At 47.0% G+C, this 27,137-nt stretch overlaps 1 protein-coding gene across 2 annotated transcripts in view; it reads right to left on the bottom strand.

Moving 5' to 3' along the window:
* ABCA5 (ATP binding cassette subfamily A member 5) overlaps window positions 1–27,137 on the bottom strand; it is a 153,137-nt gene that overhangs the window by 12,691 nt on the left and 113,309 nt on the right. For both annotated transcript variants that reach the window (XM_033962419.1, XM_033962420.1), the window contains 11 exons: window positions 24,284–24,375; window positions 21,901–22,021; window positions 18,543–18,660; window positions 15,348–15,439; window positions 12,989–13,164; window positions 11,883–11,958; window positions 11,691–11,785; window positions 8,489–8,608; window positions 4,525–4,671; window positions 1,822–1,901; window positions 727–782 (listed from right to left, as the gene is read on the bottom strand). In XM_033962419.1, coding sequence (XP_033818310.1) covers window positions 727–782; window positions 1,822–1,901; window positions 4,525–4,671; window positions 8,489–8,608; window positions 11,691–11,785; window positions 11,883–11,958; window positions 12,989–13,164; window positions 15,348–15,439; window positions 18,543–18,660; window positions 21,901–22,021; window positions 24,284–24,375 — 1,173 coding nt within the window. The remainder of the gene's footprint in view (window positions 1–726; window positions 783–1,821; window positions 1,902–4,524; window positions 4,672–8,488; window positions 8,609–11,690; window positions 11,786–11,882; window positions 11,959–12,988; window positions 13,165–15,347; window positions 15,440–18,542; window positions 18,661–21,900; window positions 22,022–24,283; window positions 24,376–27,137) is intronic.

Here is a 27,137-nt window from a genome sequence, read left to right as displayed (position 1 = left end):
GTCGACCGCGGGAAGGGAAGGGAAGGGGGTGGCGGCAGCGGCAAGGGACTAAGGTAGCCGGCCAGACCGCAAGAAGAGAAAATCGGGTGGGAGGCTCAACGGGAATTGGGGGGGGAGGGGCGAAGACGATGACGAAGACGCACTGAGCCCTTGCTTTCTCCCTAGCTCCCAGTGCCCTACCGATCTGTACACCGCAATCTGGAGAGCAGGGAGTCCAACGCTTGCGGCTGGGAAGCAGTAAGGCTGGGGACTCGCGCATGCGCACATCTGCAAAGCCACGGACATACATCTCACAGATCAGGGATTTCAGATCACGCAGGTCTGAGTGCGCATGCGTGGCTAGCATTTTATTATATTAGATTCTATGTGAAATAGGTAGCCAGTGTGCTTCTTCAGCAAGACCCCTCCTCCGTTCCGCCTCCAGCCTCACCCCGATCTGCCTCCAGCCCTGCCCCAGGGTGTATGCATAAAAGTACATGTCATGACAAGATGACAAAAAAGTCATGTAATCAAGTTTGGGGGCACTTTCTTCACCCTCGAACTTTACACCTGCTCTTAGGCAGTGGGTCTTGGGAGGTGCCGGCTTGTCTTTATAACACAGTCTCAAAACAGATGCCTACTTGGCCTTCCAACCAAAGCCACCGAGTATAAAATTAACCCCCATGTGCTTAAATTGAATTCATATTTCATGAAAGTTATATATCGAAGCCTCAGCTTGTAACATACCTGTTCAAGTGTTGACTGGGAAAAGCTGTACTCTTCGATATTAAAGGCACATTTCGCTGTTAAAAGATGCAAAAACGGTTGGTTTAATTAACAATAGTCAATAGCCACCAAAAGTAACATTACAGGCTGTCAGAAAGGGAAGGCTGATATGGGTAGGGTTAGCAGACGTCCGGATCTCCCCGGATATGTCTTCCTTTTGAGAATATGTCCGGGGGTCCGGACGGCTTTTCAAAACCCGGCACTTTTGTCCGGGTTTTGAAAAGCTTTTCGGCACAATTGCATTGGGAAGGGGCATCCGTGCATGCGCGGACCTGACGTCATTGCATCATGTCCGCGCATGCGCAGGTGCCGTCTGGGGGCGAGGCTGGGGGACGGAACAGGGCGGGAAAGAGCGGAACAGGGCGGTCCTGGGGGGGCGTGGCCATGGGCCTGGATTTTCCCAAAGGAAAATCCGGTAATCCTAGTCATGTCATATCTGTGCATGCTCTGATGTCCTCTACACACGGCCCCCAAGCTCAGGGCCTTCCAAAACCTGGACAAACTGCTGAGTTTTGGAAATTCCCCCAGGCACACGGACATGTCTGGGTTTTCTTCTGGTAACTCTACAACAGGGGTGTCCAACCTTTTGGCTTCCCTGGGCCACATTGGCCGAAAAAAAAAATGATTCTGGGGCCGCACAAACGCTGCAGCAAGACAGAGGAGGAAGCCGGCAAGACAGTAAACACCCGGGGGCAGCAGAGGAAAACACTGCATCGCCCTCGACTGGGGCTGCACAAAATACTTCACGGGGCCGCAGGTTGGACACCCCTGCTCTACAATATGCTGACAAATGGAGGGATCTGCTCCCTGCTCTCATTCGCACCCTGGCTCAGCCAGGTGTGCTGCAGAGGCAGCAGCAGGTAAGGAATCTCAGCCATTGTGCATCGGTGACATCTAGTGGTCAGATTTAGGGCTTAGAATAAGTTGTAAAGCATACAGGAAGGAATCTCTGGGTAGCTGTACCAGGATCCCTGGGTCTATGTGGAAGCTGAAGGAGCAGGTCCAAAAACTTCCACAGCAACAAGTAACTGGACTAGCTTTACAAATATAACTTACCTTCTTCCAGTCTCAAGAAACACTGAGAGAGAGATGGCACATTTTCCTTTGGAATTTTGTATGACAAGAGGGCTGAAAAGCTGGAAAAAAAAACCCCAGTGAAGGAAGGAAACACAAATTAGCTAATGGAAGAGCTCAGAGGTAATCATAAAAGAACTTACTACAGGGGGAGAAACTTCACAGTACATTAATTACAAAAAGTATTCATTTAAAATGACATTTTGGAATTTGTCTTTTCACAGATATTTTTCGCTTAGGTGGGTTGGAATAGATTATAGTCAACACTAAAAGGACAATTCTATAAACCAGGGGGCTGGTGATCAAAGCGATTTAGCCGGCTGCTCACTGGTTAAATCGCTTGGTCAGGCCAGCCACTAATATTCAGTGGCACTTAACCCACTAAGTGCCGCTGAATATTGAGTTAGCCAGATATGTTGGCGGCATTCCGGGGGTGGAGTCAGCATTTGGCCACTTAAGGGCTGATATTCAGCCCTTAAGCGACCAGGTTAACTGCATAAATGGGACCACAAAATAGTCAGCCCTATCTTTATTTGTCAGCCTATGGCCGCTGAAGTGTTGAATATTGATTTAAGCTGCTTTAAAAATAGCTGGATATTCAAAGCCAAAGCTTGCATAGATCCTGGCTTTGAATATCTAGGAATAATGCCATTGGTGGTGAGCAAAATACTGACCCCCCCAGGCTTCACTGTTTCTCTCATTCTTTTCTTTTCTTTTTTCTTTCTTTCACTAAGGAATGTGGCACGTAACAAAATCAGATAACCCTCTTTTCAGCTCCAGTGGCAAAATAACGCTCAGAGTTTAGGAAGTGAGTTAGTTGGGCTGAGAACTTTTCAGCATCCCCTCCTATGTAATAAAAGTGAGCCAAGTATAGGACAATTGAGTCATTGTGACATCATTGATGAGGTTGGCTCTTATTGGTGGAATGAGGCATTATGACATCACAATCTCAGCTAAGAAAGTCTTTACACTATGAGGAGGTGCTGAAAAGGTCTCGGCCAAACCACAGAATTTAATTTCTACAAATTGGCACTTAATGAAATCAGATAACCCTTTTTTCAGCTCCAGTGGCAAAATAACATGCAGAATTTAGGAAGTGGGTTGGTTGGGCTCAGAACTTTTCAACACTCCCTCATAGTTACCTTCTTTATGGGAGATTCTGAATAGCCCAGACTAGTTGCACTGCACGCAGGCATTTTTAGTCTGCATTTATTGCAGTCAATCCTCAAAGAGAACAAAAAATGCATGCTGCATCGTTTAGAAAATTTGCTTCCAGATGTTTCGCACAGTGGGATTTGAAAGCTAAAGTGGTACGGAGGAAGACTGAACGGAAAGTGATGGAATGGAGATTTGGGGTATTTTCAGATTATCTCATGCTATTGTAATGTCGCATTGACTTGGAAAAATAACACCTTTCATTTGCATTACCAACCAAGATTAGGTGGAAAATAGAGAATGACACGGTGACAAAATTCATCACCATTCCCGTCCCCGCGGATAATCGCGGGAAATAATCCCATGTCATTTTCTAGTGTCTATTTCAACCTCGGTCCTTCTACGCCAGCATTCTTCAAAGCAAAGCTTGCGGGTCAGTGGTTGTGGCCATTCATACTCTGATTCTTATGTGAGCCAAGGATAATGAAGCCATTGTGACATCACTGATGTGATTGGCTCTTAGGCACTGGTGGAATGAGCCATTATGACATCACAATATCTGCTCTGGATACCAGAGACTGTCATTCTGTAGTGTCTGTTTCAACCTCAGTCCTTCTACACCAGCATTCTTCAAAGCAAAGCTTGTGGGTCAGTGGTTGTGGCCATTCATACTCTGATTCTTATGTGAGCCAAGGATAATGAAGCCATTGTGACATCACTGATGTGATTGGCTCTTAGGCACTGGTGGAATGAGCCATTATGACATCACAATATCTGCTCTGGATACCAGAGACTGTCATTCTGTAGTGTCTGTTTCAACCTCAGTCCTTCTACACCAGCATTCTTCAAAGCAAAGCTTGTGGGTCAGTGGTTGTGGCCATTCATACTCTGATTCTTCCTTCTCTCCTTAAAGAATGACATGAAGATGTTTTCCCGCGGTTATCCGCGGGGATGGGAACGGTGATGAATTTTGTCACCGTGTCATTCTCTAGTGGAAAACACACACTGAATTATTGGTGGACCCAATCAGTGACATAGGAAGGGAAGGAGGCGTCTGGGGAGCTGGAGTCCAGCATCACTGCATCATGCACCCCCCCCACCGCGTAACTGTTCCCTCCTTGCATACTTCTTCAAAATCTTCTCCTAGCTACTGCTGGCGCCGGCCACAGCCCTCCTTCTGATGTCACTTCCTGGTCGCGAAACCAAACATTCACTGCTGGCTAGTATCTGGGTGCCGGAGGTGAATATCTGGTTACATTTTAACCACGGTGGCTGGCATTTTTTTCCAAAAATTTATGGATCATCTCTAACAATTGACCCGATTAACAAACGCAAAATAAAATACAGACTCGACTCAAAACCACTCACCCACCCAACCAACCCATCAAACTCTCCCCATCCGATCGATTCAAATAATTCTGAATCGCGGCAGGGCCTGGAAATCACCATTGCCGTGGTTCTATTCCGTCGCCTGAAAGACCACCTCGATCTCATCTCCCCGACGTGCGAGAGTGTCTGGGCGTATTTTACCTTCCTTGCCGGCTTGCATCGGGAAAGATCTGCAGGATTTCCCTATGAAGAAGTTCTTTCTGCACCTCGGCCATCTCGGCAACCTTCACCTCCAAATAATACCCGCTGCCAAATTTACTCTTGAGATGCTGAACTGTTCCGATGCACCTAAGGAGAGGTTGGAACATGTTCAGTATCATTCCGAGTCTCTCAGCGCACATTTTCATTAAACAGACCCTTCCGGGTTTCTCATTATTTGAGCTGATATTGACAATCAAAACTGGGAGCAGGAAACAACATGTTGAAATAAATTTTGGGCCAATATTTAGAGCAAATTATTTTCTAAACTGGTGTGAATGATATTGGTCTATTTAGAGCAGTGTATCACAAACTGTGCGCCCCGAGATGCCAGCGAGGAGGAGAGACGCCGGTGGCGGCCGACTGCTTACAGGACACGTCTCTCGCGGCAAGAGGCATGTCCTACAGTCAGTCAGCCGGCCCCTGCGTTTTTCCTTCTCGTTATCGCCTCTGCTCCTTCTCCTCACCTCCCCCCCCTCCCACCGATGGTAACAGGAGGCTCAGGGCTGCGGCTGGAGAACATCCGCACATGGGCAGACGTTGACGTGAAGGTGTCACGCAGACGTGTGATGTCATCACGTTCACGTCTGCACATTTCCCGCTGTTCTCCAGCCGCAGCCCCGAGATCCGTGTGCCGCAGCTTTAAAAGTTTGCGGCACACTGATTTAGAGTAATGGTGTGGAGTGGAGCCACCCGTTTAGGTCTATGAGCAAGCATGATTATCTCCAGCACCTCTCCCTGCCTAAGTGTGACCACAGAGTTTTCCTAATTATCTAAAAGCTACCACTACCAGCATGGCTGCTGCCCGAATATCCAGCAGCTTATTCCTGTAGCCTTTCCAGGCTCAATCAATGCTGAAAAGACCAGACTAATTGGGGATCCCAGTTTACAGCAGATACCGAAGGCCCCGCAAGCTAATCTTACAAGGAAATACTTTTAAAACCCAATAGGAGGAAATATTTTTTCACTCAGAGAATAGTTAAGCTCTGGAACGCGTAGCCGATAGCGTAGCTGGTTTTAAGAAAGGTTTGGACAAGTTCTTGAAGTCCATAGTCCGTTATACGTTAGCGACAGGAAGAAGAACACAAGCGGTATCGGGCGGCTAACGAAACCCGACGGCAACTTTACCGATTCGGACGCAGACAAAGCAGAACTACTCAATAACTACTTCTGCTCGGTCTTCACCTGCGAAGCACCAGGATCCGGTCCTTAGCCAGAAACAAAGGAGAGTTCGGACGGACCCTTTCTGGGACATGGAATTTACTGCGAGTGAAGTCTACCATGAGTTATTAAAATTAAAAGTAAACAAAGCTATGGGCCCGGACAATCTACACCCTAGAGCAGTGTTTTTCAACCTTTTTACACCTATGGACCGGCAGAAATAAAAGAATTATTCTGTGGACCGGCATCAGTCCGTGGACCGGCATTTGAGGAACATGGGGCTAAGTCATTGGCCAGACCCCACCCATCTCTACCCCAGACCCCGCCCCCATTATAGTACTAATTTCACCTTGCACGTCCCGTGCCTCATCTGGAAGCCTTCCCTCTGACGTTGCAACGACAGAGAGAAGGCTTCCGGTTCAGGCGCAGGATGCTCGTAGGAGCCACTGCCCGTGGCTTTGTGCACTGAATCAGTGAGGAAGAGGGAGCTGGCTCGAAGATAAGGCTGCATCGATCGCACCGTGGACCAGCGGTTGAAGAACACTGTTTTGGGCCTGATGCACGTGCTGGCCCTGTGGACCGGCAGGAAATTTCTGTGGACCGGCACTGGTCCATGGACCGGTGGTTGAAGAACGCTGCCCTAGAGTACTTCGAGAATTGAGTGATGTCCTGGCAGAGCCGTTAGCGGTGCTCTTCAATCTTTCCTTAAGCAAAGGAAAAGTTCCCCTGGACTGGAAAACTGCCAACGTTGTCCCGCTCCACAAAAAGGGATGCAGGTCAGAGGCTGAAAATTATAGACCGGTGAGTCTCACATCAATAGCGAGTAAACTCATGGAAAAGTTGATCAAGAACAGATTGGACACATTTCTGGATGATGAAGGATTAAGGGATCCCCACCAGCATGGCTTTACAAAGGGAAGGTCTTGTCAATCCAATCTGATAAGCTTCTTTGACTGGGTAACAAAAAAAACTGGATGGGGGTGAGTCCCTGGACATCGTGTATTTGGACTTTAGCAAGGCTTTTGATAGTGTTCCACACCGTAGGTTATTGAGCAAAATGAACACTGACAGCATGGGTAAAAGACTGGCTTAACGGCAGACTTCAAAGGGTAATGGTAAACGGTATTCCCTCAAAAACATCGAGAGTGACCAGTGGAGTGCCACAGGGCTTAGTGTTGGGCCCGATGCTGTTTAATATCTTCATAAGGGATCTGACTCTGGGACTTCGTGGCAAAATTACATTATTTGCCGATGATGCTAAACTTTGCAACGTTGTGTGCACGGCAACGGAATCTGGCAGCGCTACCAGGCCCAACATTATGGAGCAGGACCTACTTCTGCTGGAACAATGGTCCAGTACTTGGCAACTAAACTTTAATGCCAAAAAAATGTAAAGTAATGCATCTTGGAAGCTTGAACGGTGTAAAATTAACAAGAATTACTGCAGAAAGGGACTTGGGAGTACTCATCCAGGATGATATGAAAGCTGCAAATCAAGTGGAGAAAGCTTCAGCAAAAGCTAGACAAATGCTGGGTTGCATCAGAAGGAGCTTTATCAGCCGAAAGCCAGAAGTCATACTGCCATTGTACAGATCCATGGTGAGACCTCACCTGGAGTACTGTGTCCAGTTCTGGAGGCCGCATTATCGGAAAGATGTGAAGAGAATGGAGTCGATCCAGAGAATGGCCACTAGGATGGTCTCAGGACTTATGGATCTCCCTTATGAGGAACGTCTGACCAGACTGCGCCTATATTCTCTCGAGGAGCGCAGAGAAAGGGGGGGACATGATTGAAACATTTAAATACATCACGGGCCGCATCGAAGTGGAGGAAGATATTTTTTTTCTTAAGGGTCCCACGGCAACAAAGGGGCATCCGCTAAAACTTAAAGGGGGAAGATTTCATGGGGACACCAGGAAGTACTTCTTCACCGAAAGAGTGATTGATCGATGGAATGGTCTTCCACGCCAAGTGGTCGAGGCCAGTAACGTGCTCGACTTCAAGAGACGTTGGGACAAACAAGTGGGGTTGCTACAGAGTCATGCTTAAAAAAATGGACTCATGGGAGAGGCAAATTTGCTGAGGGAGGGTTCTTGAGTGGGCAGACTTGTTGGGCCGCCGGCCCTTTTCTGACGTCATACTCTATGTTTCTATGTAAGCCACTGCTAGCCCTGGAACAGTAGCATGGAATGTTGCTACTATTTGGGGTTCCGGAATCTTGCTATTCTTTGAAATTCTAGAATCTTGTTACTCTCTGGGATTCCAGAATCTTTCTATTCTTTGAGATTCTGTATGGAATGTTGCTGCTCTTTGGGATTCTAGAATCTTGTTACTCTCTGGGATTCCAGAATCTTGCTATTCTTTGAGATTCTGTATGGAATGTTGCTACTCTTTGGGATTCTAGAATCTTGTTACTCTCTGAGATTCCGGAATCTTGCTATTCTTTGAGATTCTGTGTGGAATATTGCTACTCTTGGGGATTCTAGAATCTTGTTACTCTCTGGGATTCCGGAATCTTGCTATTCTTTGAGATTCTGTATGGAATGTTGCTACTCTTTGGGATTCTAGAATCTTGTTACTCTCTGGGATTCTGGAATCTTGTTATTCTTTGAGATTCTGTTTGGAATGCTGCTACTCTTTGGGTTTTGGCCAGGTACTAGGGACCTGGATTGGCCACCGTGAGAACGGGCTACTGGGCTTGATCCACTAAGGCTGTTCTTATGTGTCATAGTGGTTAATACTAACCTTAACTGTCCGGATACCAAGATGGCCACACGGTCACAAAGCGCGTCAACCTCCTCGATGTAGTGTGTGCTCAGAATGGCAGCTCGCTCTCCGCTTTTAAACGCGGCCCGCATCGCTTTCCTGAAAAACAGCGCCAGGGACACAAGGGTGAGGCTTCCATTTTGACAGAAACAGCACATGTGGCGACCACTGGGCAATTTGACTTGCCCAGGATCTTTAACATCATTAAGTGAACACGGGCAAAAGCCTTGACCTATGGCGTCCTACTCTGGGGGTTTTCTGTCACTTCATGAAATGTGAAATTTCAGAAGATGGTCGGAAAGGTTTTTCTCTGCAAATCACTGCTTTCTCTATAGCCGCATCCTGCTACATTTGGGATAGCAGAACACCTCCTTACAAAGCGCATTAAGTCCCAAATCACCCATGGAGGCATTCAAGTATGATACACAACCTCGAACACATAGATTTATAAACCAATTTCATGTGAATGGTCTCGTAAAAAATTAGGAAATGAACTTTGACAGTAGGGGTGGGGCCTGGGAAAAACATGGGCGGAGTCACGATAATCGATACCGAAAAGGACGCTTAGCACAATTTAATGAAACACCTCTAAAGTTTGGTGTAGTTTATACAATCACCGTGTAATAATAATAACTTTATTTTTGTATACCGCAGTACCACAACTGTTCAGAGCGGTTTACAGAGGAAGAGACTGTACACAGACAGCGATGTTACATATAAGACATTCAGATTAACTTGGCAGTTGGGATTAGTCAGGTGTAGTGACTGTGCAATTGACTAGTTATTAGAGAATGACACGGTGACAAAATTCATCACTGTTCATAACCGCGGGAAATAATCCCATGTCATTTCAACCTCAGTCCTTCTACACCAGGGATCTCAAAGTCCCTCCTTGAGGGCCGCAATCCAGTTGGGTTTTCAGGATTTCCCCAATGAATATGCATTGAAAGCAGTGCATGCACATAGATCTCATGCATATTCATTGGGGAAATCCTGAAAACCCGACTGGATTGCGGCCCTCAAGAAGGGACTTTGAGACCCCTGTTCTACACCAACATTCTTCAAAGCAAAGCTTGAGGGTCAGTGGTTGTTCATACTCTGATTCTTCCCTCTCTCCTTAAAGAATGGCACGAAGATGGTTTTTCTGCGGTTATCCGCGGGGACGGGAACTTTGATGAATTTTGTCACCGGGCCATTCTCTACTACTTATGTCAATGAAAACCAGGCCTAAATATGTGCATTTGACTTGTGCGTGGATCAGGCTCGCCTATTGCAGCTTAGTAAAAGGGCCCTTAAATGCCTTCTGAGAGAGTTATGCTCTGCTTCACATCAGGGGTCTTTAACTCAGTCATCGGGTTTGCAGGATATCAAATAAATAGGCCTGAGTTCAACTGGCCACGCATCACGGTTCATAGTCTTAAGCGCGCGAGACAAACGAGCGCCGACAATTCAGCGCAAGACTTCAGCGCGCCGCAGGAAAACCTTCTTTTAAAGGGCTCTGATGGGGGGTGTTGGTGAGGAAACCCCCCCCCCACTTTACTTAATAGGGATTGCGCTGGCGTTGGGGGGGGTTGTAACCCCACATTATACTGGAAACTTAACTTTTTATTAACTTTTTCCCTATTTTTTAGGGAAAAAGTTAAGTTTTCAGTATAATGTGGGGGGTTACACCCCCTACAACCCCCCCAACACGGCAGCGCGATCCCTATTAAGTAGAGTGGGGGGTTCCCCCCACACCTCCCGTCAGAGCCCTTTAAAAGAAGGTTTTCCTGTGGCGCGCTGAAATCTTGCTCTGAATTGTCGGCGCGCTTTTGTTCCTTCACCACGCATTACACCTCCGCTGCATTCAAATGCATCTCATGTATATTAATTGCTGGTATCCTGAAAATCTGACTGGCTGGGGGCTGTTGCGTAGCCAGGGTGAGTGGTGCCCCTCTCCCTCCCTCCGTTCCTTCCCGACAACCCCCTCCCGCCGCGCGCGCCCTCTTCCTTTCCCTCGCACCTTTAAATTTTTCCAATTAATACTGCTAACGGACATATTCAAATACAAATCTTCCCCTGTTTTTCGTTTAACCACTTAACTTACATTTTGAAGAGAAAAATTAATACATATATGCACAAATTAATAATTTATTAATCAAACTTACATTTTTCATAAATATTATAAATATATTAAATATATATTTAATATATATTAAAATTTATATTTATAATATTTATGAAAAACGTTAAGTTTGCTTAAAATTTTCCAGGCGCGAGCAATGTCACGAACTGGCTGCCCGCATCGTGTCGGCTGTCCCTCTGACATCACTTCCTAAGTGTGGGGGTCCCGGAAGTGACGTCAGAGAGAGGCGACACCAACGTGGGCAGCAAGTTCGATAATGCTGCTCGCGCAGGGAAAATTAAAGAGGCACGAAGGAAGAGAAAGGGCGCACCCGTGCGGCAGGGGGGGAAGATAGGAGCTGGGGAGTGGAGTGGAGAACGGGTGCCGGTGCCCCTACCATAATCGCGCCCAGGGTGGACCGCCCCCTCCACACTCCCTTTACGCCGTCACTGGCTGAGGGTGGATCCCGAGGACAAGATTGAAAACCAGTGGCTAGAACAGGGGTGGGCAATTCCGGTCCTCGAGGGCTGTAATCCAGTTGGGTTTTCAGGATTTCCCCAATGAATATGCCTGAGATGTATTTGCATGCACTGCTTTCAATGCATATTCATTGGGGAAATCCTGAAAACCCGACTGAATTCCGGCCCTTGAAGACCGGAGTTGTCCACTCCTGGGCTAGAAAGATGATTTAAGACGACTGACATCCTGACACTTGACAGTGAGGCCAACGTGTTTCAAACTGGAGCTAGTTCAATCCCATTTTATGTCTGTTACTGGATCTCAAGTGGGGAGTGGGATAAAAAACGTCAACCTTGGGACAAATAATCTTTTATCTCTATAAATTCAAAATAAGTACAGAAACACTTGTAGAAAAGTCCTTATGTTGAAAGGATCCAGCTGATGACCCGACAAGGTCTGTGTTTCGGCCACCAGGTGGAGGCCTGCCTCAGGGGTGCGTCTCTCGGTCTTAAGCATAGTGTCCTAAGGTTGACGTCTTCTATTCCACTTCCCACTTGATCTCTCTTTGTTGGGTTTCTGTTCCCTTTACTTTTTTCTCTGTCTTTTACTGGCTCTCACCACATCTGCTGCTTGGCTCCAGGGTCCATACCCGTCGAGGGCTCATCTAACAGCATGATCTCGGGGCTCCCCAGGAAGCTCAGTGCAAAACATAACTGGGGAGGGATAGAGGGGGGCAGAATTACAAAATGGCAACAGCAACCACAGTGGCTGAGCTCCTGAGTCCGAAACGTCCAAGTGTCAAAATCCCACCTTTCTTTTCATTCCGGCTGAGAGCTTCTTAGTCGGCTTCTTGAGATGGTCTTTCAGGGCAAAAGCACTCGAAATTCTAAAAAAAAAAAAACCCAAACAAATATGCAGAGAAGTCATGTATGATGTGAAATATCGTATCGATGAATCTATCAATGCAGGTATTTGTGAAGTGAATCTTTCACAATTGGACTGTGATACTTTCACTTGGCCAATGCTGCTACGGTTTGGATTTCTGCTCGGTATCTGTGACCTGGATTGGCCACTGGGCTGGATGGTCCATTGGTTTGACCCAGTATGGCCATTTTTAGGTTCTTTCATTTGGAAGGCCAGTACTGTTGAGCCAGTTGCTCGGATATCTCTATGCAAATAAAATTATCAGCAGGGGAGAGAGTGGTGCCGTGGTTACAGCTACAGCCTCAGCACCCCGAGGTTGTGGGTTCAAACCCCCGCTGCTCCTTGTGACCCTGGGCAAGTCACTTAATCCCCCCATTGACCCAGGTGCATTAGATAAGATTGCGAACACACCGGGACAGACAGGGGGAAACCGTTCTGAGCTCCCCTGGAGAACGGTTCATAGACAAAATCGCACGATACAACGGCGCGCAGACAACTGAGCGCAAGGTTGACGGCGCGCCGAAGAAAAGCACTATTTTAAAGGGTTCCGACGGGGGGTGTTGGTGGGGATCCCCCCTATTTTACTTAACAGACATCGCGCTGGTGTTGGGGGGGGGGGGTTTGTGGGGTTGTAACCCCCCTCATTATACTTAAAACCAAACTTTTTGCTTGTTTTTTAGGGAAAAAGTTCAGTTTTAAGTATAATGTGGGGGGTTACAACCCCCCAAACCCCCCACAACGGCAGCGCAATGTCTGTTAAGTAAAGTGGGGGGGTTCCCCCCCACACCCCCTGTCGGAGCCCTTTAAAATAGTGCTTTTCTTCGGCGCGCCGTCAACCTTGCGCTCAGTTGTCTGCGCGCCGTTGTCTCGCGCGATTTAGTCCCATCACCCTGGAGAACGGTATAGAAAATTGAAAAAAATATCTAGAAAAGTTATGCACGAAACAGTTACTGGACTAAGAAAATATTTCGTCACATGGGCAACACAATTACCGCTTTATGACTTCTTTAATTTCGGCTGGGTTCATTCCTTTGATGGCCCCATAAATCTGAAGATGCTCTTCCGGAGTAACCTCCGGCCAAAGGGGGTTCATCTGTGGACAGAATCCCACGAAACTGACGGAGCTGCTTTCTCTACGGTCTTCCAGTAAGTCATCGCCCAGATACACCTGTGGATTGGACAAACTCTTTTTCATTCCGCTTTATGGAATTTCTAAATTGCGTTCAACGAGCAGCATGAAGCAATGTAAGACAGATTCAAAATCTTTAATCAGAATCAACGCAGGTGATTTGTTGCAACGGATGTGGAGGCGCAGTTTCGAAATAATGGCCTAATATGGGAACAGATGTCCGCTGGAAGATGCCCAAAATGTAACACCTCTAATCAAAAAAAATCATCTTAAATGTGGGGCGAGTTTCAAAAATTGGCAAGATAAGTGCTTGCAAATTCAACGTCTAGAGATGGTATGACTGTTTGCCAATAAACATTACCGTGCCTCGAAAATACGCCATGGAAAACGTCTGCAGTATTACCATGCATAGAGAACGCCAGCTATGACGTCAACATGTTACTGCAGCAGTGAAACGACATTCCCGCGATGTGCTAAATGTGGATATACAGCGGTACATGTGGAGAAATGTTTTTTTTCTGGGAGGAGATATGGGGGAGGGAGAGAGCAGTAGAGTCAGAGGATAGATAGAGAGAGCGAGGAAAGCGCGTGAGATGAGGAGAGAGTATGAAAGGAGAGAGAGAGAGAGAGGAGGAGGGAGAGATAGAGGTGTCAGGTCAAAACCTCGGAAGACAAAGGCGCGCACCGACAACTGAGTGCAGCGCGGAGGCGCGCGCCGAAGAAAATAACTGTTTTTAGGGGCTCTGACGGGGGTGTGTGTGGGGGGAACCCCCCCCCCCACTTTACTTTATACAGATCGCGCCGCGTTGTGGGGGGTTTGGGGGGTTGTAACCCCCCACATTTTACTGAAAACTTCACTTTTTCCCTAAAAACAGGGAAAAAGTTAAGTTTACAGTATAATGAGGGGGTTACAACCCCCCAAACCACCCACAATGCCGCCGCGATCTGTATTAAGTAAAGTGGGGGGACTCCCCAACAAAACCCCCCGTCGGAGCCCCTAAAAACTGTCATTTTCTTCGGCGAGCGCCTCCATCTTGCGGTCAGTTGTCGGCACGCGCCTTTGTCTTCCGCGGTTTTGTCTATGAACTGAGATAGAGGCAGGAGAGAGAAGAGCGTGTCCTTCAGGAGGGAGACCAATTACTCTCCCCTGGAGACTGAGGCCCTGGCTGTGCCTCTGCTAAAGCAGGCACATATTTAAATATTACTGTCGCCTGTCTCCCCCCCCCATCAGTTTGTCCATGAGGGCCTGGAGAGACTTCCACAACAGCCTACACATGTGAGCGTGAAACGGTGCGCCCCACCCCCCAGGATCACAGAAATGCTCATGTGCATGCACCAGACTCAGGCAGGATGTGACACCAAGACATACAACTGCTCATGTCCTAACAAAGGGTAAAAGCCACCACTGTGCAAAGCACAATTCAAGGCATGAGGAGCTCACATGGATCCCCTCCCCCCCCCCGGCCTACCTGTGCATGCTAACATGAGGGGCCCCACATATATAAGATCGATTTTTTTCACTCCGTCAAAAATGACAAAGACTAGGGGACACTTGATGAAGTTACAGGGAAATACTTTTTAAAACCAATAGGAGGAAATATTTTTTCACTCAGAGAATAGTTAAGCTCTGGAACGCGTTGCCAGAAGTTGTGGTAAGAGCGGATAGCGTAGCTGGTTTTAAGAAAGGTTTGGACAAGTTCCTGGAGGAAAAGTTCATAGTCTGTTATTGAGAAAGGCATGGGGGAAGCCACTGCTTGCCCTGGATTGGTAGCATGGAATGTCGCTACTCTTTGGGATTCTAGAATCTTGTTACTCTCTGGGATTCCGGAATCTTGCTACTCTTTGGGATTCTAGAATCTTGTTACTCTCTGGGATTCCGGAATCTTGCAGCACAAATTATAAACGTAAATGAATGTGAGGGGGGTGGTTTGGAAGTTGCAGAGCAGCAATTACAATCCTAAATGAATGTAGGACAGTGGAACCTGCACAAAGCAATAATTATAACCCTGGTCACCTTGATGTGCAAACTAGATTGATCGTGCCAGTCTACATGCTTCCATCTCAAAATATCTGTCTCTTCACTATCCTAATATTGTTCTTGTTCAATCAATGAGAAGCTGAAAAGACTTGTAGAATGCTAAGGATAAACGAGATTACACAGACGAGATCCGATTTCATCAAAACAAGCCTGTGAACAAAACCTTTTCCTCCACTGCACATACCTGTCCCGCATTGGGCTCCGTGTCACCTGCCACTATGTTGATTAGGGTACTTTTCCCAGCTCCATTAGGTCCCAGCAGCCCCAGTATCTCCCCTACAACAAGTCACACATATTGTACATGTCAGCCTAGAAGAAAAAGTCCCCCCTTCTCCTGAAAGAACAACGACGCGAAGGGCCTCTTTCACGAAGCCATTTAGCGCGGGCCGCTGCGGTAACGGCCCCGAAGCCCATAGAGATTTAAAGGGCTTCGGGGCTTTGTAAAACAGGCCCGAAGAGAAAAAAAAACTCTCTCTTAAATATACAAAAATGTCATCCAGAAAAAGAGAGAAAGTTAGGACACGCTAGACCATTGAGCTGGCGTTAGCTCTAGCCGCGTAGCGTGGTTTAGTAAAAGAAGCCCTTAATATGTTATTGGTGTTTTACATTTACAAAAACAAGGAAAAAAGGACCTCAAACACCCAACCGTCACCCTCCAATGAAAGTCTTACTGGGGTATGATTTTTAGCATCGGTCCAAAAAACCTTGCTCATTTTCACACCAGAGGTAAATTTGACTGAGTTTTTGGAAGATACACAGGATGTGATTCAGAGTCGGTCCACCCTGCATGAGCGAGATGGACAAGATGCTGATTACGAAACTTTACTTTAAAAATAGGCTAATGAAATTTTGCGAGGATCTGGTTAGGATTTTTCCAGATGTATCTAGAATCACTCAGTTGAGGAGGAAAGAATTTTTGAAATTGGATCTACTTCTGTGGAGATGATGCGGTATACAAACTTAAGGTTTAGTTTAGTTTAGTTTTGGCACTGGATGAATCCTTTTACCTGAAATTTCCCTGTAAATGTTTGATTAAATTACAAGATATTGAGTATTCATTTTGGGACCCCATACAATTACAAGAATTTTTAGTTGCAAGAGAATAGAAATAGAAATATAAATGAGATTTGTTTCACCTGGCTGAGATTATGAGGAGAATTAATAATAAATATCCCTATTTTAAGGAATGACTCAGGGTTCTTTAGTGGGAACCAAGAATCAATGTCCTTTATTTTCTTTAACTTTAGGTATTAGAAATATCAAGGTACTCCCCGTTAATGTGGGCTTAAAAGGAATTATGTATGTATATTTGGTTATGTATTGATTTATGTGATTTTTCCTTTTTTCTTTTGAAGTACTGGATATTGTCATGTATTCAAAATTATAAATTTAAAAAAAAAAAAACCTTGCTCATTTTTAATTTTATTATTTTTAACTATTTTATCAATTTATATATAACAATTTTATTGAAAGAATCAAATAATTTATATATCCTATATAATAAAACCCTAGCCGCGCATACGCACTCACCTGCGTGCTTCCGTGGTCTCTGATCTGTGATCAGTAGGTCCGTGGCCAGCAGGAGTGCGGATGCGGCGGCCAAAGCGGAGAAACACAGCACAGCTGGCGACTCCCCCCTCCCGCCCTCACTCACCGCCATAACCACCACCGCCAAAGCCTCCTCCTTCTCGCCGGCTCACCCGCGTTTCAATTAAGAGAAAAGCGCTGCGCCGCACTAACGCTGGCCTCGCCGTCTTCTGTCCACTGCGGCCTGCCCTCTCTGACTACTTCTTGTTTCCGCTAGGGTTGGCCGCAGTGGATAGAAGATGCCGAAGCCAGCGGTAGTGCGGTGCAGCGCTTTTCTCTCAATTTCAATGCGGCGGCTGGGAAGGGGGCGGCGGCAAATGCTGCTGATGCACAGGGAAGGCCGGGAAATGCTGCTGCTGCTCAGGAAAGGCCGGGAAATGCTGCTGCTGCACAGGGAAGTGTGTGTGTGTGGGGGGGGGGGAAATGCTGCTTCTGCACAGGGAAGGCCGGGAAATGCTGCTGCTGCACAGGGAAGGGTGGGAAACAGTGCTCCCTCTAAGCGGGCGGGTGTTGTGAGCAAACTTTTTTCGCTGTGAGCTAAAAATATCGGGCGCCAGCAAGTTATGAGCCAACTCGCCCGATTCTCCTCTCGCCGCCCTGCCATCTGCCGTACGCCGTGCGCTGTGACAAGAAACTTGTGCGCTGCGATGTAATATTTTGTGCGCCAGCGCACGCCAGCGCAGCTTAGCGGGAACACTGGAAAATGCTGCTGCTGCACAGGGAAGTGTGTGTGTGTGTGTGGGGGGGGAAATGCTGCTGAACAGGGAAGGGCAGGAAATGCTGCTGCTGCACAGGATAGTGTGTGTGTGGGGGGTGCTGAACAGGGGAGGGCGGGAAATGCTGCTGCTGCACAGGGTAGTGTGTGTGTGTGGGGGGGGGAAATGCTGCTGCTGAACAGGGAAGGGCGGGAAATACTGCTGCTCCACAGGGAAGGGTGGGAGGGAAATGCTGCTGCTGCAGCACAGGGAAGTGGAGGGGACGGAGAGGGAAAGGGGGCCTGGGAGCAATCTTGGTTTGCTTTGGCGGAGGGAAGACAGAAGGGGGCCATGGAGAGACAGAAAGTCAGGCAGCGCATTAGAACGAAAGACAGACACACAGAAAGACAGCAGGCAGGGAGAGAGACAGAAAGAAAGAAAGACAGACAGACAGGGTGCCAGAGAGAGAAGCAGAAAGAAAGAAGGACAGACAGTGGGAGGGAGAAAGAAGGAAAGGAAGAGAGACAGGAGCAGGGAGAGACACAGAAAGTAAGAAAGAAAGACAGACAGACATATATTCTAGCACCCGTTAATGTAACGGGCTTAAACACTAGTATATATATAACAATTTTATTGAATATCAATTTAATTTATTAATTGCAAAAAAATCAAGTGAATTTATCACCAAAATTTAAAACTGTATCCACCATATCCTAGGACCTACGGACTTACGAAAGGACTAGACAGCTGATTCCAATAAGGATCTCCTTGGGCTTTTCTTGTGCCTTTTTTGGTATTTCCATGAACATGTAGATACAGTTTTAAATTTTGGTGATAAATCCACTAGATTATTTTTTTTTTTTGCAATTAATAAATTAAATTGATAAAATTGTTAAAAATAGTAAAATTAGAATGAACAAGGTTTTTTGGACCGATGATAAAAATCATACCCTAGTAAGACTCTCATTGGAGGGTGAGGGTTGGGCGTTTGAGGTCCTTTTTTCCTTGTTTTCGTAACAATAACATATTCACTTTCTCTCTTTTTTTTTCTTCCTGAAAGAACAAAAAGGTCAAGGGGAAATCCATACAGTTCCAACCTTTTCCGATACACAACGAGATGTTTCTAGTCGCCAACTTCTTCATTTTTTTCCCACGAAGAAAATTTTTCTTTGCAGGATACTCTTTATGCAAATTGCTGACCAAAATGGATGGTGTCTGGCGTTAAGAAAAAAAAATAAAAATTAAACGAGGACAATTAGTTCACAATAACCAATCAATCAAATAAAAAACACACTACAATCACACTCTAAGGTTTTTGTCTAGTGACACAAAGCCAAGTTAAAATCTGTCTTACTACTCTCATCTCTAAATACATAATTCTTTAATTGTTTTGGAGTGCTCCCAGGCTCCTTTCCCTCTCCGTCCCCTCCACTTCCCTGTGCTGCAGCAGCAGCATTTCCCTCCCACCCTTCCCTGTGCAGCAGCAGCATTTCCCCCCCATACACACGTTTTTTGTCTTTCTTATAATTGCCCAAAAGCATTACACTCAGGGCTCCTTTTACTAAGATGCGCTAGCGTTTTTAGCGCATGCACAAAATTACCGCATGCTAAACCGCGCAGTACGCTTCTAGAATAACGCCAGCTCAATGCTGGCGTTAAGGTCTAGCGCATGCGGCAATTTAGCGCACGCTATGGCCCTAACGCACCTTAGTAAAAGGAGCCCTCAGAGTTTGCATATTATTAAAATCTCAATCTTTCCCAGAGAAGAAAAAATGGTAAAACTAGAGGGCATAATTTGAAGTTACGGGGAGGAAGACTTAGGAGCAATGTTAGGAAATTCTTCTTCAAGGAGAGAGTGGTAGATGCCTGGAACGCCCTCCCAAGTTCAACTAGAGGTATGGGGAAGGGAAGGAATGCGATTGGAATGGAGGAATGGGAAGAGGCTGGGGGGGAGGGGGGCGAAACCCCCTCAACATGATGTTATGGTAGACCACCCCCTTGTTCCCCCTTACAGGCGATTTAAGCGGACAGGACTCTCGCCTCTCTCCGCTTGAATATTGGCGGCTTGTCTTTATTAACCAGCTGTATATAAGAAATTTCTCAAATCAACAGTTGAGTCCTTAATGAAGGGTGTCTTTAGTACGCAGTGAGTTTGGTCTACACTTCTCCCTCCGTATTCGCGGGGGTTAGGTGCAGAGCCGGCCCACGAATAGGGAAAATCAGGAATAAGTTTCTGACCCACATCCACCTCCCTCCTGCGTTCCCAGACCTTACCTGGTGGTCTAGCGGTGACGAGGGGCAGGAGAGATCTTCCTACGCTCCTGCCCGGTGCAGAACTGTCATCAAAATGGCTGCCCTGAGTTCCCGTTGTAGTCTCGAGACTACAACGGGGCAGGAGCGTAGGAAGATCGCTCCTGCCCAGAGTCACCACTAGACCACCAGGTAAAGTCCGGGGCGCTTCGGACAGCCTGCAAATAGATGAAAATTAGAAGAAACTTAGAAGCAAAAAAAAAAAAAAAAAAAAAAATCGTGAATAATCGAATTCGCGAATAGGAAAACCGTGAATAGAGAGGGAGAGCTATAGTGAAGATTTTCCAACAGAGGGGAAAAATAAAGAAGGAAGACCTTGAGAACGCAAGCTCCCCATGATAGACATATCTTCTGTGTAGGACCACAGCATACTGGCAAAGCCACGCTGTCCCTGGCGCTTAATTAAATGTAGATTACACCTGCCAATGAGTGCGTGATTGTGAAAAAAATTCCTGCTGGAGACAGTGCAATTGGTCTTCCTTCAAAACCCCTTTCGTCATGGGCAGTGGTCTCGAACTCAAATCCTCGGCAGGGCCACATTTTGGATTTGTAGGTACTTGGAGGGCCGCAGAAAAAATAGTTAATATCTTATTAAAGAAATTACCACAATCTAAAATTATCAGAAGCAATTAAAGAAATATTTATAAACTACTAGTGTTTAAGCCCGTTACATTAACGGGTGTTAGTAAAGCCTCCTTCCCTCAGCCCCAGCTCCAAACCAATTTTACCCCACCCCCGTAGCCCCCTTCTCCACCAGCCCAGTAGCACCTCTTCCCTGCTCCCCCTGTCCGTCTTCCTTGCTCCCCCAGTCCAATAGCACCTCTTCCCTGCTCCCCCTGTCCCTTTTCCTTGCTCCCCCGATCAATAGCACCTCTTCCCTGCTCCCCGTCCCTCTTCCTTGCTCCCCCCGGTCCAATAGCACCTCTTCCCTGCTCCCCCTGCCCCTCTTCCTTGCTCCCCCGGTCCAATAGCACCTCTTCCCTGCTCCCCGTCCCTCTTCCTTGCTCCCCCAGTCCAATAGCACCTCTTCCCTGCTCCCCCTGTCCCTCTTCCTTGCTCCCCCGGTCAATAGAACCTCTTCCCTGCTCCCCGTCCCTCTTCCTTGCTCCCCCGGTCCAATAGCACCTCTTCCCTGTTCCCCCTGCCCCTCTTCCTTGCTCCCCCTGTCCCTCTTCCTTGCTCCCCCAGTCCAATAGTACCTCTTCCCTGCTCTCCCTTTCCCTTCTCTTATCTTATCTTCCCTGCTCCGTTCAGACCCTCCCCCTTCTTTTACTGCCGTTGTCGATCCGGCCTGCTCCTGACCCTCCCACCGCTGACAAACCTCGGGGCTCCAGCCGCGTAGGCAGCACTTTAAACACGCTGCTTTGCGGCCTTCTACTGGCGATATCCTCTGCCGCGTCTGTCTCCGATGATGTCATCAGAGATGCGGCAGAGAAGGGCACGAAGCAGCGTGTTTATAGTGCTGCCTACGCCGCTGGAGCCGGGAGGCGACGGAGAGGGCAGGGGGTGCTAGCGGCCGGCAGCCTCCGCTCCGCAGGTGGAGAGCAGGGAAGGGCGTGCATGTGAACTTGTCTTGCCTTGTGAGGCCAGACCGTAAGCCGCGCATGCGCACTTCCTATGGGTCGCTACAGCTCACGGAAAACGGACGCACGCATAGGAAGTGCGCATGCGCGGCTTATCGTTTTATTATATTAGATAGTTGATAAATCTTTCCTTAATTGCTTCTGATAATTTCAGCTATACACAGCTCAAAGCAGTGCAACATACAGACAAGATTTTGGACCACCTATTTTGAGGCCCTCGGTATTATAAAGAATTATTCTTTATGGAAAACGTGTGCCTTGAGTGTCTGGCGATCGTGTCTGGAACGTTGCCCGCCTCACTGCTGTAACTTCACGCAAGCGCTTTCCTGTACGTGATTGTGAGGTGGAGTGGAGAGGACAATCGCGTACAGACGCAGGAAAGCACTTACTGAGGTTACAGCAATGAGGCGGGCAACGTTCCAGAACGCGACCGCCAGACACTTAAGGCACAGGTTTTCCATAAAGAATCATTCTTTATAATACCGAGGGCCTCAAAATAGTAACCGGTCATGAGTGACGGGATTATTTTTTTGCCTTTTTTTATTTACAGCAATTTCATTACCTCTTCCGAGCCCTTGCTTGCCAGAAGTTCACCAACTCTCGCCCTTTCAGCCTGCACATCCTCATCTTCATCACTTGCTACTTCTGAAAATTTCAAATGTTTTGGCTCCTTGCTGCGAACACTAAAGATGGGAAGGAAAAAAAAACAGCCCGTCGCTCATTTCATTTCCATAATACGTTTTCCAGCCTGTCTCTCCTCATCAGTGGTGTGGCAAAGGTGACTGGCGCCCCAGTGGGGTGTGGGGGGGGGGGGTAGGGCCCCTCCCCTGCCCTCTTCTCTGCCTCCTGAGCCCCTGTCACGCCCACCCCTTCCCCCGATACATCTTTAATTTTCCCTTTAATAATAAATACCTACTAACTTTAAGAAGCCTTCCATTACACTTGTTTTTTATTACCACATAATAAATATATTTATATCACACTGATTTAAATAACATATTACCCAACCAAACTCTCTGTGAACAAATCACAGTACACAACAGTTTTCTTTATAAAATAGCTCAACAGGAATATCCCATTGGGCCAGAAAACCTGGACTGGAGCAAAGCTTTTTCAGTTTCAGTTCCTTTCAACACCACATTGTCCCATTTGGGGTCCATTGACAAATTTTGTTAACTCTGATTAGTTGGCTTTATTTCCTATTTGATCTGCACATCCAGGGAGGGGGGGTAATATATTTTGTTGTATTTATTGATCAAATGCAAGTGCAGTTTATGATATTAATTGTATGCATATTTTAATGCACTGTTCTCAAATTGAAAATTAATAAAGATTAAAAAAAAAAAAAAAAAAAAAGATTATCACACGTTCTCTTGCTGTGTGGCAAATTGTTACCACAGTCTTACGTTGCTCAACCACAATGATTATAGGTTATGCTTTCTGATATCACCACTGGACTTTACAATCATGCTGTTCAGTCGGCCCGAGCAGCATCACGAACGTGCCACCCGCGTCGTGTCGGCTCTCCCTCTTCCTAGGCGTGGGACCGGGAAATGATGTCAGAGAGAGCCGACACCGATGTGGGCAGCACGTTCGTGATGATGCTCGCGCCGGGAAAATTAAAGAGGTACGGGGGAAGAGAAGGGAGGCACATGCGCGGCGGGATGGGGGGAGGCGGAGCGTAGGACGGGTACCAGCGCCCCCATCAAGATGGTACCTGGGGCGGATCCTCATTAACCCAAACAGTTTACATCATACAGAAAAATAAAACGAATTATCAGTAAATGAAACAGATATAGAGACCAAAATAAAACCAAAGCATTCTACAGAAGCTTAATCTACTCAACATCACCTGAAAAAACCTCCAACTTTTCAATCCATTTCAAAAGGAACTATAATCCTTCTTCTGATGCAGATGAACTGACAGCAAAATCGATAAACAGTGTTCCCCCGGTTGTTCGCGGTCGGCGGTTCGTGGTCCCGGTCATTCACAGTATTTTCTGACCGCGAACCGCCGACAAGGAGAGGGCAGCTCGAGCGCCGCGAGTGCAGGAAATCACTCACGGTACACTCCGACCGCCTCTTCCTGCACTAAGTCGGGTCTTATCCAATCAGGAGCTGCTTTGACACGCAGCTCCTGATTGGACAAGGCCCGACTTAGTGCAGGAAGAGGCAGCTGGAGCATTTCGTGAGTGATTTCCTGCACTCGCGGCACTCCGGCTGCCCTCCTGCTGCCCTCTTCAGGCTCCCCCATGAAAAACCATATTAGCAGTTTTTCGAGATTCTCAGGCTGTAGTTTTTCGGCTAGCGTGGGGAAGGAAGGTCTTTGTTGCTCTCCATAAGGCCATTAACGAGTCCAGCTGAAACCGTTTTAGTGATCATCATTAAGGGCACGGTAAGTTTTGAGAATCCAGCCCTGAAAGCCACCATTTCTCTTCTCCACCCTGGCCCCCAACGGTAAGTAGTATTGCTCTCCTCCATTCTCTACACCCCTGCTCCCCTTGATGGCCGGATCTCGCTTCTTACCTCTCCTCACAGGCCAGTAAGGGACCTTGAGGATCTAAACATGCTCAGGGCCTTGAGTATCTGTGTATGCTCAAGGTCCCGCGCTGGCCCAGTGCCAGAACCATGAGAAAAAGGTAAGACGAAAGATCTAGTTTTATGGGGAGGGTGAAGGCAATAAGGCTGGTTACTGCGAATTCCAGAAGGGGAGTGTGTGGACTTGGCTATTATTGGAGGAATCTAAATTTGGCTTTTAAGACAAAATATACAGGGTATTTTGATGCTTAAATGGGAGGGGGAAAGGGAGCATTGTTAAAGGTGGGCTATCATTAGAAATAACAGAGTATCGATATAAAGTTATAGAGACAAATTCAGCATTCAGACCTGAACACATATTTTCCCCTATTCCACTGAAAATGAGCTCTCTAGAATGTTTCACTGACCCGAAAAGTGGATCCCTTCTTAAAGATTTCCCTCCATTCTTCACCTCCAGATATCGCAAGAGAAGCAGAAAGATGGCACAATGAAGATAGGGCTGAAAGAAAGAAAAGGAGGTTTATCAGGATCATCAGAGACCACCACCCTAATGTACAAGAAAAACCTCGATGGAGTTAGAAATAGAGAATGACATGGGGACAAATTTTTCCGAGTCCCCGTGGAGATTCATTTTCCCATCCCGTCCCCGTGAGTTTTTTTTCTGTCTCTACCCCGTTGCTGCCAGTTCCGTCCTCATCTGCACAAGCCTCAAACACTTTAAAATCATAAGTGTTCGAGGCTTGTGCTGTTAAGGCAGAGCTTACAGGAATGGACAGGGACAGCGGCAAAACTCACGGGGGTCGGGACGGGGAAATTGAGTTCTTGCGGGGACAGGGAAAAATTTGTCCCCATGTCATTCTCTACACTGCACCACTCTAGAAATACAAATGTAGTCAAAGTGAGCCAAGTGTAGAATAATCCAGCCATTGTGACATCACTGATGAGGTTGGCTCTTATTGGTGGAATGAGGCATTATGACATCACAACACCTGCTCTGGTTATCAGAGGCTGAAACTTTTCACACTATTTCTTTGTTCAATTTTCTATACTGTTCTCCCAAGTAGAGAATGACACGGGGACAAAATTTCCCCGTGGGAACTCATTTTCCCATCCCGGCAAGTTCTTTTCCTGTCTCTGCAAGCTCCGTCCTCATCTGCACAAGCCTCAAACACTAAGAATCCTAAGAGACAACATTCTAGAGCTGAGATTGTGATGTCATAATGCCTCATTCCACCAATGCCTAAGCTCCGTCCTCATCTGCACAAGCCTCAAACACTTTAAATCATAAGTAGCAACATTTGAGACCTCAGATGGTGATGTCATAATGCCTCATTCCACCAATGCCTAAGCTCCATCCTTTAAAATGCTAAGTAGCAACATTCTAGAGCTGAGATTGTGATGTCATAATGCCTCATTCCACCAATGCCTAAGCTCCGTCCTCATCTGCACAAGCCCCAAACACTTTAAAATCATAAGTGTCTGAGGTTTGTGTAGTTAAGGCAGAGCTTTCAGGAATGGGGCAGGGACAGAAACAAAACTCTTGGGGACATAGAAATTGAGTTCCTGTGGGGACAGGGATAAATTTGTCCCCGTGTCATTCTCTAGTTAGAAACACAGGCCTTATCCACTCCAGAGTATAGACTATTTTCCTTAGATAGAGAAGAACCAACGTGATGAACAGGCTGACACGAGGGAAGATAAGATTCTACAGAAAGTGTGATAAGGTTTTAGAACAATATGGCCTTTGGAGAACAAAGCACCAGGCACCAGAGTTCTGCTCTGTGACATGGAGGCCTGCGTGCTTGTGAGGTTTTGTTTAATTGAAGTTCAATGTTTTGAAGGAGTTTTTATAATTTCAACAACTTTCTAATCTATGCGACCCTTTACAGCTGTACTATCCTGACTCTCCAACTCAGTGACCCGCAAGCTTTTTGACGCCGGGGCACATTAAACTCAGTGCTGTGGCTGGAGGGCATCCGGAAGTACGCGGACGTCAACGCGATGACATCATGCGCGGAGGCCCTCCAGCTGCGGCCCTGAGCCTATTTCTACGCCGGGAGGGGTTACTGAGGGAGGAGAGGTGCGGGGAGAGGAGAGATGCCGGTGAGGAAGTGCTGGCATCAACTTGACAGCCTACTGGAAGAGGCACGTCCTGTAAGTCAGCCAGCACCTCTCCTCCTCGCCGGCGTCTAGTGGAACAACCTGGAATCTGCTGCGGCACACGGTTTGCGATACACTGCTCTTAACTTATTTTTCTCATCCTTTCTTTCTCTTTTCCTTCCTGAACTTCTTGTCTCCATTCCTGAACGCGGGGCTGCAGCTCTAGTTTAGTTTCCAGCAGTCACCTGCAGGCTGGAAGCAGGAAAACCTTTTCACCTGAGGGTCTGGGGCGTGGCTGCAGGCTATTACACCAGAGAGCTAAACAGTTAGAGAGACAGAAGGAGAAGCAGCAGCAAGAGGAAAGGCAGAGAGACTCAGGGTTGAGATAATATTAAAGATTGAACTAGGCCAGTTACTGGGCAGACTTGTACGGTCTGTGTATGGCCGTTTGGAGGAGGATGGGCAGAGGAGGGCTTCAATGGCTGGGAGGGTGTAGATGGGCTGGAGTAAGTCTTAACAGAGATTTCGGCAGTTGGAAGCACAGTACCGGGAAAAGCTTTGGATTCTCGCCCAGAAATAGCTAAGAAGAAAAAAAAAAAAAAAATTTAAATTGAATCAGGTTGGGCAGACTGGATGGACCATTCGGGTCTTTATCTGCCGTCATCTACTATGTTACTATGTTACTCTGAATGGCAGTGAGCATCTGGAAAGTATGGAGCTGACTGAGGCTGGTTTGGAGCCACCTAACTTCATGCCTGAAGATTCCCAGGACATGGAGCTGGAGCCGGAGCTATATACTGAGCCACGGAATGGAGTCCTGCCAATGGAGGTTTGCTGGACTGGAGGCAAGTAGTTTAAACTGCCTAAAGGTTTAACTGAAACATTGCTTAACTAAGCTGATTAAATGTTTTCTTTTTGGTAACCCTGAAGAAGGTGTGGTGCTTGGTGGCACCTTTAAGAACTGTTTTGAATTTTGTGGGTTTTTTTCTTTTCCCTCTGGGGGGGGGGGAAGGGCTGTTACCAGTCCCAGGCAGTAGGGAATGCTCTGTGTTTTCTGTGATGGGATTGAGGGCCTATGATTGGCAAATTACGACCACGCAGAGCACACTCCCTGGCCAGCACGTCAGCTGCTGGGGGCTAGTGTCGTAGCACTAGCACAGG

Source organism: Geotrypetes seraphini, chromosome 10 (assembly GCF_902459505.1).
Source record: "Geotrypetes seraphini chromosome 10, aGeoSer1.1, whole genome shotgun sequence".
NCBI lineage: Eukaryota > Metazoa > Chordata > Amphibia > Gymnophiona > Dermophiidae > Geotrypetes > Geotrypetes seraphini.
Note: the sequence above shows the minus strand (reverse complement) of the source record. Positions and strands in the feature narration are given on the sequence as shown.